The sequence below is a fragment of the Anarhichas minor genome, unplaced genomic scaffold (assembly GCF_050575085.1).
Source record: "Anarhichas minor isolate MPS153535 unplaced genomic scaffold, ASM5057508v1 ptg000012l, whole genome shotgun sequence".
In the NCBI taxonomy this organism is placed as follows: Eukaryota; Metazoa; Chordata; class Actinopteri; order Perciformes; family Anarhichadidae; genus Anarhichas; species Anarhichas minor.
Window position 1 is genome coordinate 4,688,134 of NW_027466458.1, and position 23,884 is coordinate 4,712,017.

The 23,884-nt window shown below is 40.0% G+C and overlaps 1 protein-coding gene across 2 annotated transcripts in view; it reads left to right on the forward strand.

Moving 5' to 3' along the window:
• The window catches only part of sgcz (sarcoglycan zeta), a 121,767-nt gene that overhangs the window by 27,302 nt on the left and 70,581 nt on the right, over positions 1-23,884 (forward strand). For both annotated transcript variants that reach the window (XM_076090757.1, XM_076090758.1), the window contains exon 2: positions 9,746-9,847. In XM_076090757.1, coding sequence (XP_075946872.1) covers positions 9,746-9,847 — 102 coding nt within the window. The remainder of the gene's footprint in view (positions 1-9,745; positions 9,848-23,884) is intronic.

The following is a 23,884-nucleotide window of genomic DNA, read 5'->3' on the forward strand; positions in this document are numbered from 1 at the left end:
TCATCTCACCACTGGGCCTTGCATGACTACTTCTTTACTCTCCCTATTAAACTAACACTTAAGGTTTATGTTACTTTTTACGACAAGACAGAGAGGAGGTGAGAGCAGTGAAGCGAGCAGAAAAAAACACAAGTGTGAAGAGGCGACCCTTGCTGTCGTCTGTCATTCAGACTGTCTCTCGGGCTGCAGAGGTGAAGTGGGACACAGCTGCTGGTGAAAGCAAGGTGACGTTAACTGCACTTGTCAACTTGTTCCCGTCGTGATTTTGTGTGCGATTTGTGCCGGCGAGACATTTGTGTGGAACGAGCCAAGCAGCAGGGGGAACTCTCCGCTGTCATTTGTCAGTCAGAGGTGATTCGGGAGGCGGGTGGCGGCTCGTGTGCACTCCGTTTGTGGACAATGAGGGATGTCCGTCCGTGCACAGCCACGGTCAAACAAAAAGCACAGCCCGGGACTTTAGAAAGGTTAATTTCTGTCCTCCTGGGATAGCTGACACATCATGTAGTCCCCTGTAGCTATATCATTTTCACTGAATCTTCACTTAGAAATAGAGGCATAAATTACATTTTCATGACAAGGTGGTATAACTGTTGTTGGCTCTTAATAACTGGAAGGTCATCCAACATTTGTTAGCACTCGCTGTTATGATGCTCAGTATTGACAAGGAACCTTGAGCTACAATGCAGAAGCTTTTCATCCCCCTACTGTGTGGGGGGAGGAGATCAGTACTGCTCATGTTCTGTCTCGTTTTCAGTCATCAGTTTCAGCTGCATCTTCAGTCCAGCGTTGTCCTTTGCTCACAAAGACTTCCTGCCCACACCCTCTCTTCTATTCTCAGCTAAAGGCATCAGTTATTATCTCCGCCAGGAATATCATGAGACCACTGACGTGTGTGTGTGTGTGTGTGTGTGTGTGTGTGTGTGTGTGTGTGTGTGAGAGTGTCAGCGTGCACCTCTGTGTCTGTCCACAGCTAATCTCGCATTCTGCTGCAGCAAACTGCATAATATGTTGGGGCTTGCTCAAGGACCTCTCGAGGTTGCAGTGACTCGCAGTTTCTCAGAAAACCTTTTATAAACTGTGTTATACCGCCATTGACTGCCTGGTGACTCCTCCACTCACTACTCTTAACTGGCCCCCGGCTGTCATCATATTGCTGTCTCTCTTTGCTCTCCCTGCTTTTAGCCACCACCCCATTTGATCTAATCAATATAACACACATACTTCAAATATTTATTTTTATTTAAAATGTCAAAATAAGTGTTAATAAGGCATCCATGCACAAAAAAAATATATATGGGCAACTTCCTGTTGAAGTTTCTTTAAAAAAAACGCCTTGTGAGGACTTTAACCCCCTGAACAGCTAGAAGTGTTTTTGATGTGAAACAGATGGCGGAAGTGCCGAGTTTGCATTAACAGCAAATGGCAGCAACAGCAAATGAACACAACGTATGGAGTAGATCAGCAATACTTACTTTTTAAACAGGGGAAACTAGAAGTAAAGGCATGTCTCTAATAATAAACGTCTGATTCCCTACCTGGGCAGTATTTGTGAATTTTAGGTATTACAGCTTTTCTCTCGCTTGCTTGCTCAGAAATCTTTTTTTTTAATCCTACCTTAAAGTCTCAGTACAGGAAATGACTTTGGCTACGTACTGTAGCATGCCACAGCATGCCACACCTGCTTCAATTTTAAACATGGTTTAACAGAGTTAAAAATCCATTTCTTAGTCCAACTCTGGCAGCGTCCGTGCCATGCCAGAGCACCAGACGATCGAGGAAGTTGTGCAGTTTTAGAAAGAGCGAGGAAGAAAGATAAGAAGTGTAGTGGAGGAGGGAGAGAGGTGAAGAGGAGAGGAGGGAGATAAAGAAAAATATGCTATACATGCACTGGCTGTTGGCATGGAGCCCCGAGGGAGCTGTTAAGGTAGCTTGACTTTCTGAGCAAACTGCCTCCTGTTGAAGCAGTCAATAATTTCAATAAGGCGGTTGCCTCCAAAATGGATTTTGGGGACTTGCAGTATGAGGTTGAAATTTCCAGAATGACCTAATTCAAGTCGCTCCCCATCCTCCATATATCAGACTACATGTGGAATGGTAAGTCATCCAGCATACAAATAAATAGAGCTTGTATCATGACATATAGCAGCAGCTTTTTTCACATCAAGTCAAACAACTATGAGTTATTGAAGCATGAACTAATGAGGTTGGTTCTATCCCAACAGTTGTGATACAGTAATGTATCCAAATGGTCAGGCAGAGGACGGCCAACAAGTTGCTATTAGTGCATCCCAGCCATTCTCTCTCTCTCTCTCTCTCTCTCTCTCTCTCTCTCTCTCTGCTGGCTGACATAAAAGGTTGTGTGAAAAATTACAACGGTCCTGAATATTAGAAATGCCTGCAAAATACTCTCCCAGCCTATCCATCACCCCAGGGACACATGGTTTTATCGTCTGTGTGTGTGTGTGTCTTCATGTCTGTGTGTATGCGTGTGTGTGTGTATGGACACCTAGAAGTCATGGTGATTGGTACTTTTTAAATGACTGGTGTGGGTGTTCTGTGTGTATAACCCTGCATATGGTGTGCTTTCACGTAATGGGATAGTTTGCCAGTTAACCCTCATCTCCATGATGAGGGAATCCATCATTATCTCTAAAACTACTGCTTCAAAGACAAAGTTCACCCAGTCACACACTCTGTTGACCTTGCAAATCCAACATTTCCACACGCACAGGTGCACTAAGATGTGTCCTGTCTGGTCACAGCCTAGATGCGATTGAGCTACATTGAATTTACAGTGGGCAATATAATAGGTGGTATTTCTTATAATATCCTTCCATTGGCTTTTCCCTGCTTGCTCTCTTACTCTAAAGTAAGAAGTATCAGTGTGCTTGAACTTAACCCTCATGATGTCCTTTTTATTTGAGGGTTTATTGATTCTGAAAACCTTTTTCGGGTGCTTTTCAATATTGTCCGACACATGTGCGAGGTAGAATGAAATAGGTAGAAAGAGGAAATGACTACAACATATGGAGAAAGAGGAACATGGTTCATAATTGAGGCCGCATGGAATTTGTTCCAGTCAATTAGGTTTTTATTTTACAGCCGTCTTCAGTTTCCACAACATGTCTTTGTAGGCGTTTGTATTATATGGGTGTGTGTGTGTGTGTGTGGTCACACTGTATGTGCATTCTCACCGTACACGTTGTGTGAGTGTGTATGTGTTACTATTTGCATTATAGTTTTTTTCCTGGGTGCATTATTTTGTGTGCACCAGACAGGCCCTTCCTTTATTTTTTTTTAACAATGCATCCAAATAAATGTATTTGTGGTAACCTAATTTTGCATTAGCCACGAGTGAGATATATGAATCAATGATAATCACTGATGGAAGAAGTACTCGGGTTATTTACTTAGTAAAGGTAAAAGATCAAATACCCTAGTCTAATATGGTTCTTTGCAAGTAAAAGTCGTGAATTCAATTTGTTACTAAAGTAACAGTGCAAAAGTATAAAATGCAAAATATACTTAATGTATCAAAAGTAAAAGGACTTTGCAGAATGACTCCCAAAGTGTTATATTACAGAATATTGTACTATTTTGTTTTTATCACTAACAAAGTATGAACATTTCAATGTTGTAGTTTGTCAGAGTGGAGTCAATTGTAGATACTTTGTACACACAGAATGTATCTTTTATGCTCACAGATAGAGACAGAATCAAAAGAACATACAAGGTTGTGTGTGTGTGTGTGTGTGTGTGTGTGTGTGTGTGTGTGTGTGTGTGTGCGTTATTATCATTGTGCTGGGAGTTGTTGATTTTTCTCTGGCAAACGCTTGATTTTGTATCAACGAAGCCCATTTCAATTGGCAGAGAAAGAGAAGGAGACATACAGACAAAGCAAAACATTGTTTCTCTGATTCGTGATTTTTGCCAAACTGACTAATTTGCCAGCTTTTATGTTGATTATTGATTTTGCTTAATTACTAAAAGTATGTATTCTGTGCCAATGGAGCCAAACAAGAATGGCAAAGAGAGCAATGATGTGTGTTTGTGGCCTTCTAGTTGTATTTCATTTTGCCCCTTCCCAACGGATATGTTAATAATAATAATAGCACTTTTAAAAACAGAGTTTACAAAGCAGCATATACAATATATTGTATATTAGTAAAGTAATACTTTATATCACAACTGAGCCCAACCAGATTTAGCAGAGGCGTGTTTCTTAAATTACAACTTAACTGTAGTCTAAAAGGAAAAGAGAGCGCTCACGTACAATACTATTGTAGTTTTTGAATATAAAAAGAAAGAATGCAGAAGAATAAATGTCCTACGACTAATCCCTTTGGCACACCAATAGATAGTGTCAGGGAACTGGGGATGCTGTCAGTGTGTACACACTATGGCTGATAAGAAATATCAGCAGTAAATGTAATAAATAAATTAAATTAAATACCAATTGTGAATAAAAAGGCTTTTCGCTGCTCACAAAGGGTTTCAGATTGTTAGACAGCGATGACAGTTTGGAAATGGACCTATTATGATTCAACAATGCAGAGTCACCAGCTTTAAGCAATGGCGGGACAAAACCCTTGATAAGAGGGCTGCCTATTGACGCTGAGGAAATATTAAAAACGATATGTCAGTGGAGGTGCAATAACATCACCTGCTAATTTTATTAGTATGGCTCAAGATTGTTAAGACCGGCCAGGCAGTGTGAGTGTTTTTTTCTACCTCAGTGGAAGTGAACATTTCTAAATGAAAGACTAGAATAAATAGTGGATAGAGTATCATGACTGATGGTTGTGCTGTTCAAAGCTAACAAAAAGGAGCTAAACATCTCCAACAAGGACCTAGATTTACTGAAACGCATGTTGAAATAGTGATGAAGCTTGTTATGTAATAACTGTAATTATCAGTGAATCTTTGACTTTATATAGAAGATGATTATGTCTTCTGATTCAGGGCCTTTTTGACATTTGATGGTTGACAGTATTAATGTAGAAATGTTCAAATACAATAGCCATTCAGTACAATGTACTATATATAGTACATTGTGGATATATAAATACATAAATATATATATATATATATATTTATGTATTTATATATCCACAGAGATAACATGAGACATTGTTTCCAAAAGACAACAATATGAGGTGAGACATACAATACACCCAGTAGCCTGATACATGCACATGTGTGGACCCACCACAAGCACTCAAGGCTGCACTAGTTTACAAGGAAGCTAAAATAGTCTACAGTGATCTTAGTGAGATAAAACATCTGCTGACATTTAAATGGGAAAAGCCTTGATATAGAGAGTAAGTCTGGGATGCAAGGACGGAAATCAATGTTTGTTAGATCTCAAACAGCAGAGACAGAAGAAATGAAAAAATGAACAATTTTATTAAAAAACCTGCAAATCAGAAGTGAATATATATATATATAACTTTTAAGCAGTATTTGCTATGGTTAAGCCATTTCTTTCACCCACCCACAATGCATATGAATAATCTAAACGTCTATTGCCTATTCTTGCTCAGTTATAAATACCTTTCAACATGATTACCTGAGTGGGCTTTTAATTCAAGAAGAAACGCGTATTACAACCTCTGATCTGTTTTTCCAAAACTCATTGAACAATGTGAGAGAGAAAGGGAAGCGGACGACGAGAGGGATGGAGAAAGAGAAGAACAAAGAAAAGCCTCGACAAACAATTTCTAGGAGAGAGCCAAACAATGAATGGAGAGATTTTCCCATTTTCTTCTGTTTGTTGATGAATTCCCATTGTGTTCTAGGCTTTGGCAATATTGTTCCCGAGTACCATTCATGCCAGTGATGCATACTGGATTGAAAATTAAACAAAAAGACAAGCCGTGTGTGAAAAAACAGAGGAAGCTGTCGTGTTCAATCAGAATGTGGCTTCTGTGTTGGACAGTCGAGCAGCGATGTGGAATGAAAACCTGCTGATTAATTTTAACATCATCGTCTTCATGTTTTTGGAATTGAGAGTGTGACTGAGAGAGGGGGGGGGGGGATATAGAGGCATTGCAGGGAATGTAGGTATTGGGAATTTGTTCAAACTAATTCTGTATGTATGCCTTTCTCCGTCTATGTGTGTGTGTGTGTGTGTATATATATTCCAGGTTGTGAGTGAGTTTGTCATTCCCCAGGCCTGGTGTGTTATTGCTTATGGAATGAGCCCAACGCTCGACTGTATATTCGGCATAATGACTATAGATCTAACAACAAAACTGAAAACCTCTGGCTGGTTTAACTTATCGACCTGACACACTCTTATCGCTGTGCTCTGCTGCCACTTGGAAGTTTGTGTGTGAGTGGATTACATGGAGACCAATATATGGGGGTAGGATTGGTTGTGTTAAAAGGTCGCCCACCTCTGATGTGATGAGGTTTGTTTGATTACAGATTTGCAATGAAAGGGATCAATGTTAATCAAACCATTACCCTGAACAGATTACAACTCAAACTTCTGTTTGGATTTCACACAGATTTCCACAAAGGATTGTTGTTTTCAATTTGAGTTTTAGGTTTGCAATTGTCAATGTCTTCAACTCTGGTTTAAAAACATCCCCTTGCTTTACGTTAGCAAGTGTAGTTTATGGTATCGTCGTTTGCTAAACATGAATGACTAACATTTAGTTGTTCAATGTGGGATTCATGCAAAATCAAGTTGTAAAGTCCTGCATACAGCCAAAAAACAATCCAAAGTACATCTTTATACTGAAGTCGCCAGATGCAACCCCCAATCAAGATACAAGTCAAATACAACACACAAACACAAACAACATCACTGTATATCTTGATAAGACTCGTATAAAAAATCCATATTCACACATTACATGTTTTATCATGATAGTTAACAAATACAAAAGCGTAACATAACTGTAAGTGCAATGCAATATCAACAGCAGCAGAAGAAAAGTGCACGGGCATATTTTGAGTACGGTGTTTACCTCGTTCAGGAGGCCAATTTAGCTGCGTCATTGTTGGTGTGAGAGTTGTGATTTTCTCCTCTTTAAGTTCTGCATGTCCCCAGCTGACCTGTCCCCATCTTCCATCTCCTCCTCTTCTCTCCTCATTGTCTTATCCTCCCGATGTATCTCCTCTCTCTCTCTCTCTCTCATGCCTTGAGTACATTTCTAATTTGAAAGGCTTCGTTGGTTTGTTGCGCCTAACAATTAACGATAATCTGCTGCAGCACTCTGAACAGAATTTATATCTCCACGGACAGTTTCATGAACATTTGTGTACACGGAAAGCGAGCTGGGTACCAGGGAAGCAAGACTAAGTTGTTGTCATGGAGCAACACATTTTGTGTGAAAGTTACTCCAATGGAAGGCTGAATTAGTTCAATCCATATGCAAACAAGGCTATGATATCAGTGTATTTGCAAATTTCAACTTCTTCATTCATCAAAAGACATACTGTATGTTTCCACGCAACCTACTACAATACCCATAAGCCTCCCCGAACTGTGAGCGAGCACGTGATCAGAGCAGCTGTTGCATTTGCTACGCTGCCTCCACCGTCACTCTCCTAAGCACAGATCTGACATGGTACAGTAGCTGCCTCTTTGCTCTGTAAAAGCCCTTACTACCATCCTGATACCCTGCATGGCTGTTTGAAAGGAATTTAATCTTTCCATGTAAGTCTGATCCAACAATCTCTCGAGCATTCACTCATGTGGAATCTGTAAAATGCGACACAGCTGATCGCCAACCGGGACAAAGCCATTTTTATCACAGCGTGCCGGTCAGCTGATCAGAAATGGAACCGGGATGTAAAGCACGCAACACAAATGTGTCTGATACTGATTTTTTTGTTTTGTTTTGTTTTGGGGAAATTGTAAAAGGGCCTATAGACCTAGTAAAAGCAGTGTTTAATTATTGACCGTTTCATGATCCAACGAGGCTGGGAGAAAGTTAGGGAAGAAACCAATTTAAGTCCTTACTTTTCATGTTGGTTACTTCTAGGGTTGATAAATAGGGAAATAAAGGTCATTATTAGTTAATAATTAATAAATAATTTGGTGTGAAAGGGAAACCGAAAGGTCTAAACAACAAAGGCAAATGTGTACAAATTAAAGTCAAAAATCAAGTTAAACAAATTAAAGCTTTGTATTATTCTGAGGATTTTTATTTGAAATTGTGTAATTTGTGATTTTAATGCATTGACTTTTGTTTGAGAAGCCTTCCCACTGTGAGCCAAATCATCCCCCGTCCGCTACCTAACCTCTGTTGCGCTCTCTTCTATAACTCAATGGGTTTTCTCAGCAGGTGCTTCTTTTCATCTGTCTTTGTGACAAGCTGGAATGTGTTCTTGGGGTTTTCTGTCTGCATTGTAAGCTAAACTTTCAGCACCATGTCGTTATGACAAAAATAAATCAACAGGTTTTTTTTTTTTAGCATTTTAAAACTAAGTCCCTCATGAGCCTTTGACAGTGTGCTCATGGCTAAGACTCCTGCGATATGTTGTAGCTGAATGCTGCCAAAGTTAGCGCAACATGTACATCAAGTGTAACTTATCATTGTCTGTTGCCCATCCTTTCTCTTTCATATATTTTATTAATTAATGGTTATTGTGTGTTGCTCGTTGATGTAGGTATTAATAATCAAATGCTTGCATTAAAAATGTATCCCTAACAGAATGTTACGAATGTTCTATGTAAAACAGGATCTTACTGTGGATGAAGCAGACCTCTGTGAATACATGATATTCCCACATCTCGTCAATATTACACTGCTCATCAATGACTCATTTTAATAAGCACTGCTGATTATCTGGAGATCCTTAAAAGCTCTGAACATGTCTTTAAATTGTCTAAACCTAAGACACTAAATAGTGTAGATGTCTTAAATACTGACATTCATGATGTTATTTTGTTATGGCAAATTTGCAAGATGAAGCAGATTAAACACGAGGGACGCCATCAATTTTGTACCTCCGTAAATGTAAGACACGATTGAAATGGACAGCAGTTAAATTGTTCCCAAATAAAATGTTCTTAAGTTACTTTTGATGGGTAAATACTTTGTGTTTTCATTCTGGTTCTGTCATTTTAACGGCCTTCAATTTAAGGTAGCACTACTCCTAAAGTTGGTGTTAAATCATGAGGAGCTGTGGTGATAAACCGAGCTATAAAGGACTGCCGGCCTGCACCTGTACATTGTCAGATCACAATGAGAGTGAAATGAGAGAATTAGACCCCAAAAACATACTTTGGAAATCAAACACGCACCTCTGACCCATGATATAACCATACAGTCAATTGTAAGCCATTTTATTAGCTAATTGTCCAAAATAACATGTGATTGGATCATTTTATGGATATAGAGTCAGATACATTGTTATACTCTGAAAATGTATCTGAGTATGTTTGAAACCTGATGGCAGTTAAACCGTAACCTTTCCTGTAACTGATTCCAAGTCTGTTCAACCTCCAACCGCAGGGGGACTCGTATGAATAACTGATTAAGTATACTATGTATAAAATAATGATACAGTTTAAGTAATGGATGTTTATATCATTTATAAACACGACTAATAGAAAACTCATCAGAGTGTAGATGAGCAAAGCAAATCAGTGAATTCTCTGGCTCTGTGGAGATGAGGAAACTATATGTGGGTAAAAATACATTTTCATTGTTTGCGCTCAACTTGTGATTTATTTCATGAATATTTTTGTGTCTGTCTCTCTCTGTATGTATCTCTGTATTTTTAGGATGGAATGGGGAATCTGCGGGTGACCAAGGAAGGTGTCCGATTGGAGGGCGTGTCCGAATTCTTATTGCCTCTATACGTCAAAGAGATCCAGTCTCGCAGGGTAAGAAGTGTGTACATGTGTTAGTGTGTACGTGTGTGTGTTTATGCGCCCCTTCCAACCTTTATAATGAGCAGAAATCAAATGTCCCCCAGCAGGCAAGATCTATTTGTCATGTATGTGACACATTATGACGCTGTATATGATCCAGCAGTCTTCCATATCTTCATCCATCACACACAGAATCATCATTGATCCTGTCAGCTGAGGCGACATGGACACTATGTCACTCTATATAGGACAATCATTTGACACTGTGTCTGTGTGCTTGAGTGTGTCTGTGTGTGTGTGTGTGTGTGTGTTCATATGTATGAATGGTAAGCAGGCGGGGGATTGACTGTAATAGTGTCACACTGTCACAAACACATTGCCTGTGTGTGTGTGTATAGAGCGGGGGAGTGGAATTTCAATTGCACAGCAAGAGATTAATGGTGTGATGGAGTAGGACAGAAAGATATAGGACGATTGATAGACGGGACATTTATGAAAGATGCTGATCCGATTGCAATTTTCTTGGCTGATTGTGATCTGCCGATTCCAATGTTTGCCGATTCTGAAGAACTATAATTGACAGCAAGGCTCCATGCATACTAATTTTTCTTTTTCCACCGTCTTTGGACCGTCCAGAAGTCATTCTGAGTGTTGTCATATTATTTCATTTTTGTCATCTGTCGTGGTTATTTGATGTAGTTTTTATGATGTATTATAAGCTGCTATGAGCTAGTGTTAGGAAGTTAAACGGGTTATTATTCCCTCTCTAATATCTATTATATATTGCTGTCAAAACACCTCTTTCAAACAACTGGATTTATGCAGGTTCCCTGCCAAAAAACTCAAACATCTTGCAGCTCCTCCTGTTTTCAAGTGCAGCATAAATCAATGGTCACTACTTCAGCCGTTGCTACTTTAATATTCACCCCCACTTTATGCTTTTATGCTTTTTGCCTCACATTGAAGATGTACGAGTCAAATTCTGTCAACAGCCTCACAACTGTTTTGGTTCAGTCTTGAAAGCCTCGAGAATTGAAGCTCCCGCACGTCTTACATTGCCATTATTTTATAGTTCTCCATTAGTCTCGAAGTCGTCGACTGAGACACTTCATACATATTTGACAAAATGAATACTAAACTCCCCAAGCTGTCTGGCTACAGCAGCGGCAATGTTCTCAGCTGTTTGTGTAGCCCGCTGGTAGGTCCGTTAGCTGTTAGCTGGTAGCCACACATAGCGTGCAAAACATAAAAGTGAGCTAAATGTTTCCCCCACTATGTCTCACTCGCAGGGGTGCAGTTAAGAGTAGTGAGTGAGAAGTCTGCAGTCACTCAATGGCAGTATCAAACAGGCAATAATAGGTGATCTCAGAAAGAGTGTCACTGCAGCCACGAGACGTCCTTGAGCATGAGGCCTGAATGAGCACAAAACTATTTACAGTTTGGTGCAGCAGTATGCAAAATTAGCCATGGACAGACACATAGATACACACATTTACTCATGCACACACACACACACACGACCAATCTCATCTTCTCCTGTTGGAGATAATAAAATAGCTAAAACCTATTTAATACAAGATAGAAGTGAGCATAAATGTTAGATAAACCATGAATTAAATATCATGACTTTTTAAATATGTGAAGATAAACCTCTGTGTATATCTAAATTGTAGTTACAGTAATACTTGACCACACAACACATTATTCGTAGATGCTTATATATATTTTAACTCTCTATGTTACCTCACTTTAGATGAGGTCACATAAAACACTTTACTAACGAGTAGTAACTACCTTAATAAATCATGAATTAATCATGAATTGCATTATTAATATGCGTTTATAAAGCATATATTAACATAGTCCCTAACCATTATATATATAAATGCATGAATAATGTACATTTAAATAAGTTATTCATCATTTACTAACACTTTTTAAATTATCTTATTAATCATCTACAACTCCTTAATAATTGGTTTGAAAAATATATAATACTTCATTTACAAATGGGGAATCCATCATTTATAAAGTATGAAAATACAATAATGAAACACATAATAGACGAGCTTATTAATCAAGAATACAACATGTATAACTGTTGTTATGAACTGCATACTAATGAATTATTAATGTAGGAAAAATGCTTTATAAATGATGAATTAAGTGTAACTAATGCTTCATAGTGTGTAGTTATTATAAAGTGTTACCGAAAAATAAATAAATGGAAAGTTTTGCAAAAGGATGAGAAACTACTCTGTGCATTTGTTTACACGTTGTGGTTTTGTTTCCTTTAACGCTGTGTGATAACAGCTTGCTTATCTTTCTTTGTATATTGTACAGTATGTACTGTGTATATTCAACAAGTGTGTGATTGTCAGCCATTGTGTTTACAAGTCTGTGTGACAGTGTGTGTGTGAGGCTTGCATGCGCCTGTCTACTGTAAGTATCTATTGGTATTTTGATGTCTGAGCTGATATTGATGTTTTGTGCCTGTGTAGAAGCCAATGCATATTTGAGTGTGTGCATGAGGCGGCGCGTATCTTCTTACATGAAGCCAAACAGCAGGTTGCCCTCGCATTTCCTAAACAGCAGGCATGCTCTTATTTTTATGTACACGGCTTTTACTGAAGCGTGGTTGAATTGAGGGGTGGGAGCATGCTGAATCAGAGGTATCCACCAAACTCCTTAAAGACACAACAGTCTACCGCTTGTTCTGTGAGGAGACATACTGTAGAGAGATGGCGAGACAAAAAACAGAACCTAAACAGATACATGAAATAAACAAAAACAGCTGACTATGGCGAACTGTCCTGTACTGTGATGGTTATAGACTTACAGCTAAACCAGAGACCTAGTTCCATGGACACACACACACTAAGAACCCATTGAGATGATACCATGTAATTAGCCAAGACAACGCTGAAAAAAGAGACACAAACACACTCTCACCAACCCACAGAGCATATCTTGGGTCTGGCTAACTGGAGGAGATAAGAGTGCTTCAGCAGGAAGAGTGATGGTGAAGTGGGAAATAGTGATACACACAGAAAAGTGCAAGAGGAAGAGAAACTTTCAAAAGCAGGAAGCGATGAGAGACAATACTGGAATTAATGGAGAGAAGAGATAAGAGACATTGGGACATTGGAGGCTTTAGCACTGACATTTGCAGCATTTTGCTCCTCACTTATTAGTCAAAGTGAGGCCGAACACGGAAGGGGGGAAGAGGAGGAGAAGGATTTGAATGCTTTATGCATGAAACACTAAGTCTGAGATTTAATTTGTTTCGACATACATTTTTCAAGAAAGAGGTTGAGATAAGTGTAATAAACAAAAAACGTAACAAAATACAACTTAAAGTCACCTCAGGGGGCCGTAAAGAACCAATTAAGAAGACGAAGAAGACGCACTGGGAAACTTGCTGCGACAAGTAACGCAACGTTGAGATTTATGCCTCACAGGAAGTGTCTTTTTCAGTTTTACAAGAGAAGACATAAAAGATGATGAATTACTGGTTTACTTTGTAAATGTGTGTCTGGTTAATCCACCCTCCGTTAAAGAGCCACACGCAGCAGCCGCTTCCCAGAGCTTTTCTATGGGACCCTCCGGGACCGTCTCCCACGCAGTGGATGACACAGCCTCAATAGGGACTACCTAACATCTATGTTATGCAGCCTCTAACGTCTCTCTTGCTGGTAATCTGCACCCCTGAATTCATTACTTGTCATTCATTACCATGGTCCCCTACTAAAGGAAGCTCTCCAAATTCTCCATTGATTTATTCTTTTTTTTTTAACTCAATTTGGCTGATGTGATGAGTTTGTTTTAACCATCTGTGTAATCACTGATGTGGTTAATTAACTCATTTAGGAAAGTTAGCCAGAACCTTTTTTTTTTTAAGGTATCTCGGATTTCAACTTCTGCCAGCTAATCGGCATCAAGTATATTTTGTAGCTCTTGTAATAACATTTAATAATTCAGGGATACGTTAGTGTCATTCTGCAACACAGGGTTGTACAATGGAATGCAGTTGTAGCCTTTTCAACTGCAACCCATCAACTTTTACCAGGTTTGAGCATTAAGCATCGTTGATGTAACCACCAGTCGTAAAATGCTGTGGACAGTGATCGTCTCAAGGTCTGCTGCACTTTATCCAATCCCCACGCTTCCCCCTTCCATTTTGACGACCAGTCATAAACTCAAAAGATGACAAGTTAAAACAAAAATGTTGCAAAGTTTAAGGGAGCTGCCTGGTGCCACGTCTGCGTGCGCCGCCATTTTATCACTGGTTTACCTTTCCCTATCTGACCAGGACCCTTGTCACAGACCTGATCTGGGAGGGGTTATGGTTTGGTGTCCCCGATGGCAAGCGTATAATGCACTTAAAAAAATCACAAAAATATAGGCAACAAAAATCTCCTAACTTATCATTTTGAGAAAACAAACTTTAGGATATAAAGGAATGTAGGAGAACGGAGAAGATGAAGATGGCATCCCTCCCACACACCGTATGTCTTACTCAAAAAACATTGCATACACACACACGTTCAAATTTTGCATAATCCGGGCCATGCCCCAGCAGTGCATTGTGGGAAAGGTAAATGTATTATTGTGACCCCCAGAGAGCTAAATACAGAACTCTGCACATAAACCACACACCAACAACAACAAAAACGACACACTGAGAAATGAAATTGACTGGGTAAAGACGTGCAGGAGAGAGAAAGATAACTGTGGAGCGGAAGGGAAAAGAAAGAAGCAGGTCTGAAGGAAGTAAAGGGGTTAGAGTGAGGCAAACAGACCTAAAGAGGTGGGAGAAAAGGTCAGAATACGTGATAAGGAGAGCGCAAAGAGAAACAAAGGAAAACAAGAGGGATGAGAAACATAAATAAAATAACTGGTGGAATAAAGTCAGGTTTAACACCCCAACGTGTGCTGCGGATTTTGGCATTTTTTGCTTTGAGTCCATATGTTTTGCAATTTTAACAAGCTGGCCTTAATTTCCATATCTGCTGGAAGGGGCAAATGGTTTAATTATGCTCATGTTTTGTTTTGTTTAGTTGTACCTGCCTCGCAGGTAAATATTATTTCTCTTGTTCTTTATTGGGCATGGATGACAGACAAATAGCCTCCCATGCTGAGAGAAACGCAGCAAACACAGCAGTGTAGTAACAATAAAATCTATAATAGTGTGTTTAACAACCACAGCATAACTGGCTCAATCACCATACCATCTTGGTGCACCTACGTACAGGCAAAAAATAAAAAAATAAACATGCTACATACATAATAGTATTATTTTTTCATCATGTTTGCTAAACACCGCACAATAGTAGCGTCATTGTAATAGTGTGTGTGTGTATTTTTTCAGAAACTAATATTCAAACGTACTTTTTGGCCAGTTTTGACAACCCTAAATCACGTAACGTTTAGGGGCACTTGCCAGAACAACTGATGCTGCCGGTCTTTTTGGGAGGACATTGTCCTTTGGCAGCAAGGAAACATAAACTTTCAATTATTACATAAGAATAAGCAAATGAGCTGTGCAGATTGGTGACGCTGACAGTACCACAGGAGCGTAATTTATTTATTCTTCTCTCGTGCTGTCTCGCTCTATCTTTTTGATTTGACTTTTCTTTTTATGTGTCTCTTTTCCCTTTTATCCCGCCTTTTCTTCCTCTACCCCCTGCTAATTGCATTTCTTTCTCTCTCTCTAACGCCTGCTTTCCATGTTGTTTTTGTTCTGTCTTTCTCTCTCACCCCTATAGTGATACTGGCTCCCGGAGTCAGGCCTCGTTATGGGCAACAGACTACCTGGATAAGAGCTTCACTTCCTGGGGAGAAAAAAAAATAATATTCCGGCACACACAGTGGAGATAGAGTAAATGTATACATGGAGAGGGAGGGAGGTCATGTGTCAAATACGACATGAGTTAGGTGGCGAAGCTCAGCAAAAGAACAATTTAAACTGGAAACGAGAGTGAGATTAAAAAGCAATAATGAATATAGGAGACGTAATGAAAGAAAAGTTAAAAGCAACAATCATTGAAGAACTCCTCTCATCCGCATTCTGTACTGCAGCTTCAAGGAAGACTGAAAAATACTTGGGGGGGGGTTTGAAGGTGGGAGGATGCCATAACTTTATTTTTTCTGTTTGTCAGTTTTAGATTTATTACTCCCTCTGTCTGCCTCATACTTTCGCTGTGCTTCTCCTCTGGGGACCTGAGCTAGCTGAAACTTCTCCAACTCTGGAGCTGTAATTGAATAGCAGAGAGTTCTAATGGAACATTAGGCTGTTCCTGTGTTGGCAGGCCCTATTGATTTTGACTTTGCAGCATTGTAAACAATCTGGGGTAAATGTAACTGAACGGATGCAGACCTTGGTATGGGCTATAATTCCAGGGCTATCGCTGCGGAACTGTTGCGCTGTCGCAAGAAACTGGTACAGTGTGGTTTTGTTTGTGCTTTACTAGCGCGCTACCCTGGGCGGCTTGTGCTTGCCACTTTCTCTCAAGAATAATAGCGGGTAATTGTGTTTGGGTGACTTTTTATTCATGCCTGTTGTTTGTGATGAACAAAAAGATGCCTCACCGTCCAATTGTCAAGCACGCTTGATCTTAATTGCACGTCACCTGGGCTGTGTGACGTGTATGGTGTTTTCTTTAGTTTGTGGTCGCGTCGAGGAAAGAGTGGCAAGTTTTTAGGTCCATAGTGATTTTCATCGCCCTGAAGGCAACACCTGTCATGTAATAAAATCCCAAGATATCACTCTGACATACTGTCAACAGGAAGTCCAATCGCTAGGAATGTTTGTTTCGAATGGCATGTCATCCTCAGTGGGTGTGATTTCTCACACAGAGAGTTTCTAATGGTCGGAGGCTCGGATACTATTGAAATCAATGTATCACTATTTGTAGTGAATTGCCCTTGAAAAAAAAAAAAAGGCCGTGCTGTTGAGATGACAGTTGCTGTGGAAAAAGGGAAATGCTGTTTGGGCGACATTTGTCCTGGTTGATAACGGCAATACAGTACACAAAAAAGGGCACACACATTACACACATATTGAAACACTTCACGTCGCATGCTCTGATGTTTTGGGAATTTTCTCCATTGGGAACATCATCATTCGCCTGTGCTACAGCTACTTATACTCTGTTCCTGGTCTTTCTATTACTACGCTTTCTACGAATACATCTAATATAATGCAGTGTATAATTACAGTCAATGGGAGATATTTGACTTGTTTTACAATGATGCATTACAGCATTATAAAACATATATCCCAAAAGTTATCCCTACAGGCTGACACCACATGATCAGTCATTACTTAGATCCGATTGCTTGTTGAGCTAGAACAAGACATAGTTACACTTGATGAACATTTATCTAAAGTGTTGACACTGAGACCTGTTCACTCATCTTTATAAGAAAGTCACCATTGACTTGTGATGCTTATTACATGATCACACCCAGCTTTTTATTCACCAGCTTAAAAATGTTTGAAGAGAACATGAGCTGCTGCTTTTTCCCCCTCCATATTTCATTATTTCCCTTCCCTATTGCTTAAAAAGCATAGCTCACTAGTCTACCATAAAAGAACATTCAACGTGCGGCATCTTCAAGTCCAACAAATGTAAAGTGTATTTGATTTAAGCAGCGTGTCACCTTTAGCGGGTGGCGCTTGCTACATGAGAATGTCTCCAGCCTTCAGCCTGTGGAAAGGAATGACTTAGACGCACTGTTGGTGATAATCAATGCCGACGTCAGAAGATGAGAGCTCCGCCAAGCAGACACATGCAAAGGGCTTGTCAGATGTCTGCGCTTCTTCCGTCTCCCCCAAAACATTAAAAAAGATATCAAATAAGAAGTCAACGCCGCCGGTAAAGTTAAATTGAAGATAATAGAAGAAAGACGAGTTTGACTGAGAGAGGTTTGCAAAGGTTAGCGGGGCCAGAGGAAGTGGCGGTTATTTGATCATTTTCCCAGAAGCAAGAATAAAGTAATAACTTTTTTTATTCAACACTGAGCTTGAGAATGGTGTGTAGTTGAGCATACGGGCGTGTGTTGCTGTCTGCATGGGCAAAATTCCTGTGTGTCCGGTTTGTCAGTTTCCGGCGTGTGTGTGTGTGTGTGTGTGTCTGACGTGTTCTCGACCCATGTAAAAATAGTCTTCATTAACATTTAACAGCATTTTTCAGAATGTCAGGAGAATGAAATCCGCCCTGGAAGGGAGAGAGGAAACGAGACAAAATGAATAAGAATATTAATCCCTTGTTCCAAAAGATCAACCTCAAGCTGCTGTCTTAGAGGTCACAACAAATCCCCTCATCACAAAACTTGACTGGAGAAAAAAGGGCATGTCATGCCGCACCACGATGAATCGAAGAATTTTGATAACGCTGTCATTAAACCTTTAAGACCCAACTTGTTTTAAGAATAGCACTAACTATAATACCATCATTCAAAACCAATCATTCACCCCTAACCTTACCAATAACCGCCCAGTAGGCAGGTGGATTTTAAGAGATTTAAAATGATGCCTCTTTGCCAAATTGTTCCACCGTTGAGAGTTTCAGGCACCAGACTGAAAGTGAAAACATTGGCCAGTAATGGTGCTGAACGTGTCTCCATACATTCTTGTAGTGTGAACTACCTGAGAGTAGATCGAACCCCTTCAGCGCATGTGTCATAGATGCATGTTTCTCCAATACGGTGCACTGCACTCGTTTACAGGAGGTAATATGTTATAGTTGGGCTGTTTTCTCAACCACAGAAGCTATCAGGGTGAATTTCATGTCAGAGTTAATACCAGTACATAATGTATTACTTAGCGCTTGTATGGGGAAGTCGCCTTGCTTTGTGTAATTCAGCCTCTGTTATTTAAACCTGTACTTTTTTCTTCCCCTTTCTAACACCACCCCATGGGGATGCCCATGAGATGATAAGCCCTCCTTAATAAACTATTTTTAAAAAAGCAATACCTCCCCTCGAACACCTTACCTTCCCCGTAACTAATCCTGGCTCTGGGCAGTATATTCCTCCACATCCATAAATGCTGCATTCCTGGCATAAAGACAGTAGTAACCATTGAGCACAAGGCCATCAGCTGTGTGCCAACACTCCATTTAACATTTGATTTAGTGAACTGCACATGCTCAGGGTCGTTGATAGTTGGCTGGGTTTCTTCTTCTTTAGTGCAGTTATATTTTAGACTTTATTACCTCAACCCAAAGTTCCTCTATGATGTTGGCTCTCTGTCGTTCCTGTACTTCTTCAACAAACATGCTTCAAAATGAATATAGCAGACACAATTTAAAACAAAAAAGATGGAAAGAAGGCTTTAAAGCGTGACGAGCAGAGTTTTCTCTGTAGATTGAAGTTTGAACACCCACCCCAATCCTTGCTGCTGTGCAGTAATTGGCATGATGATCAGGCGAGCAGATAGCTTTGTACTGACAAATTTATCTTTTTAGCCCACAGCTAGTTTCAGTAATAGCATCAGTGGGAGAATGAGGGCCTATATTAGGCAAAGGGACAGTCAAGAAGATGGAAGTTCCATTCCACAGGCAGAGCTATGCATGTGTGTGTTAAAGCATTTGTTCAACTTAATCGCCATGTCAAATTAAGTGTGTAGAATATATGTTCTAACATGAGAGGGACTCATGTTACAGCATGATAATTGAAGGTTTGTTTAAAACTAGTCTCGTATGACCAAGCATAACCTCTCGCACAATCACTGAGTACTTTGACAGTATAAAGTAATATGTAAATTAATATAATACATTTAACAGCTCACTCTGTTGATACTCAACTCCCTTAACACACACTGACAAACACATTTTTTTACGCAAATATCAGCCTATACACAACTGACAAGACACGACACACTCGCACCTTGTACTGCACACACACAGTGAATGCTGTGACGTTCTTACACACATGAACACACACACACACACACATATTCCACCTATGTGTTTAGGCGAATATGCTAAAAATACACCGCGCTGACATTGACGGTGGGTTTCAAACACCCCAGCATACACCTTGTCCCTGCCGGTGTTCTGTATGCACAGGTTGTTTCCAGGGAAACGGTCACAATCCACTGTGGGAATTTAATTAAGGGTGGACATTTGAATTAATTAACTAGACGGGAGTGTGGCATTATACTGCTCTGGCCTTATGACATTATACACACACTCATACACACGTGCTTGCGCGGACACACAAGCTTGCACTGAGGAGACACACAGATTAGATTTAATTACCAGTGTGTAGATCATTGGTACAATGTGGTTCAGCCTTAATTACATATTGTACTCTTCCTCTCTATGTGTGTGTGTGAGAAGAAGTGCAAGACAAAATAAGAGACAGCACTGTAAGTGGATCAGTTGCATTTAAGTTACATGAACATGAGTGCAAAGTAAGCAGGTTTTTATTTTCTGCTGCTCTGGTGTAGCATCCACATATTGGCAATTCTTACTTGTTATGCTAACTCAGCAATGCTTGGTCTCGACTGAAACTCACAAATTCCCTAAAGGAATATTCTACCAAACACCTGTGTTGTGAGTGTAAAACTCTCCCTCCCTCAAGTGGTAAAAAGTGGCACTAAAAAAATGGTAGTTTGCTGCTTCAAAAAGGATGGAAGCTGGAGCGAGCTGGGATTCACAGCAGTCACAATACATGGCGACTATAAGAAATATCACATCTTTGGAAAAAAAGTAATTACACAGAGAAGGAGACAGAGGGGTCTACAATATGTGTTTGAAGGAGACATCCAGGATGTCAAACTGACTCAGCAGTGAACCCTAATGTTGCAGTCCACCTGGCGATCGAGACAAAACACACTGAAATTAAGGAGTAACAAAAGGTCATCCACAAACCCAGGCTGAAAATGAAGAAAATCTGAAATGATTGCATGAGAGTCTATGGAGCAGAGCTGTATGGTTGTCGGACCCCGGTAGTCTGCGTTCAAGGGCAGAGGTTACTTAGTGTTGGATCAATTGTGAACCAGTTTCACATAGAAAATGTATTTAAATGTACATAAACGTTACACCTGCAGTTTAATCCACTTTTCACCTGCAATGCTCTAAACATGCCTGATAATCAAACTGAATTCTAAATGTGATGAGATGAGATAAGTATCCTTTTGCTTATTTATTCACACTTTTAATCGTAGAGCAATACTCCTGAGGTAAATTGAAGGGACAACACCAAATGGTGAAGTGCTCCAGGTCTGGTGAATCATTTCGAGGAAAGCACTGCTTTGAGGAGCACAGTCCGTCGCTCTGCTGGTGGCTTACATGCGGCTTTTCTGAACCTGCCAAAACAGTGGAAGTGCTGTGTTGGGTTGTAGCCATTTTTCTAGCCAACACATCGTTAGCATTGGAGGCAGTGCATATGCAGCTCACAGTCTATGGGACTCACAGTCTAACTATATTGCACACAAAAGGTATAGTTCTAGTGGATTGAACCATTAATTATGTTCTGCTTATATCAGAAGAACTCTTATGTTCTGTAAAAATTATTAGAGCTCCAGAGACATATCCAAAAAGGAGGAAAAAAAGACTGTAAATGAACAGTTGTTGTCAACCTTTGCATGGAGGTACTTTATAAAGAAATTGCCTCCAGCACTTGGACAGCCTCCCCCTCCTAAAGCACTAAAAGCAGCAGTATTCAGACATGTTTCCCTCCTTGATGGTGTACTTCCTGGTAAAATCATGAAGGAGTAAGGTTCCCATGACAGAGAGGTCCACTTTCTCTGGGGCCAGCACAATAACACAGCAATAGATCTGCCACTGAAACAATCCCAGTGCTGTGCTCAGATGTCAGCCTGGCACAGCTGAGGTGATAACTGAAGCTCGTCTTCTCCCTGAAGGTGTTAGTACCTGGCACAGTTGTAGAACAGAGGAGCCAAATACCGTACCAACACAATGGGAAGCATTGCTCCAAAGATGATGTCATCCAGCCGAGAGGAGAAGTAGAAACTGGCAAAGTCATTGGTCCTGCCATATGCAGCAACATACACAACTTAAAACCAGCATATTTAAATCACTACACACATCATCAAAAAGATGACATTTACAAAATAGCAATACTATTAAGTATCTGAATTACAATATATTTAACCCAGGACCTTTTACACAAATATAAAGTAATCGGCTACATACCATAAGTATGACCACAAAACCAGCTCTTTAACACACAGAAAGGATAGGATAGACATACAAGAGGCAGACTTAATGAAATGCCATTCACATAGGGAGACAAAAGAGACTAGAGGTGCTGGGAGTGTGTGCTGTAGTTTGTTGTTAACAACACATGGTGATAAACTAGCTATAAAGAAAGACAGAGCAAACACCGTTTGAGTCTCCAGGAGGATAAAAACCCAGATCAAAGTACAGTGGATGAATCATAGACATGAACCAAAACTGTCGGGCAGTCCCGAGTAAAAAAAGAGGGGAGAAAGTGATGGACCTGAGACAACAGACAGTCCAACTATTCCCAACTAGAGCAAGTCCCTCAAGTTGAATTGTCTGTAACTGAAAGTCACGTTAGAAATACTAAATACCAAATTCTCACAAATATCCACTCCACACCAGTTCAAACTTCAAATATAATCCACATGTATTGTGTACACCAGTGCATTCCTTTGAGATGCTTCTCTTCTCTAAATACCATTTCATTAAAAAATGACTTCATGACCAAATGGTGCATCTTTCAGAAGGAGAACAGTTATGTAAAAGTAGAGTCAGTAACACAGGAGAGGGAGCTACCATTAGGCACGAAGCACTGGATGAAGATCAAAGCGAGATAGAACAAGGATGTAAATAAGCAGGGGGTCTTCAGTTGCCTGGAAACCTGAGCTTTGGAAATTAAGCGAAGAGAAGACTGTTAAAAGAGAGATCAAGGAAAAAGTAAATAGAAAAGGGACCAAACAAAGAGAGAGGTGTGGTATTGTATTTCATCTGTACGGAAAATCTTGCATCGATATGTTTTTTTCTATCCTATCCTGGTCCCATCCTTGGACACCGTCTTGAAGAACGACTGTATTACATCTTTGAAAAGTACTGCAGCACTTCCTCACGAGGAACATGTGCTGCAGTCTTGAGTGCCGACTGTACGTTCATATTTAGATTGAACTCTTTTAAAACTGGCCTGTCGAGGTCAGAGAAATAGTTAGCCAACAGCTATGTGCTTCAGTATTTAAAGTATATCGTGCTTGTTTATTAGTAGCATGTGATACTGTATGTTCAAGTAAATTAACAACTTTATTGCTTACTTTTTGTCCGTGTAAGTTGTTATTTACTTTATTCAAATTGTCTGTCTGCAGACAAAGTTAGCGACTGGTTTGTCAACATAGTGGAGCACTTAGCAGCTAAAGAGTCAGATACTTCCCTCAGGAGTTGGTATAGGTGGCCAAAAAATGATTTATTTTTTATTGGAAAATATGTCCAAGATGTTTTCCCATGTGTGAAAACCAATTCTAGCCACCCATGTGTCTCTCCATTGTGTCCTGTCTATCTTATCCCATGCTTGTATGTTATGTCCCAAGCACCATTTAAAGAAATTACTCCAAGTCCTCTTCTTCTTCTGTTTTTGCAAGCTATGTCCATTAGGTTCTGCCTTTCCACTCAGACCCAGAATGTGTTTAGCAAATTAGCACTTCATTTTTCACAGTGTGTTTATCATTTCAATGCCTTTCACATCTGTCTGTACCACTCAAACCTGTCAACATGGACCAACGGTTACAAAGTCACGTCTCTCATCTCTCAAGTCCTTTGGCTGCTGATGTGTGATGCCAAACAGAAATTCAGTTTATAGCTAGCCTTTTCATGCTGACACATAATGACCTCATGTTCACTGCACACTATGAAAACGGAATGCATTCCAACAGGTTCATTTAGCTCCATCAGTTGGAGCCATTCTCTGTCCCTTCTATCTCCATCATGTCTTATTCCTCGGAATCAATTCCCACTTGTCTCTCTCACGCTCTCCTTTCATCTCTGTCAACCATTCCCATGTCCCATTTTATGCAATGTTCCCCCA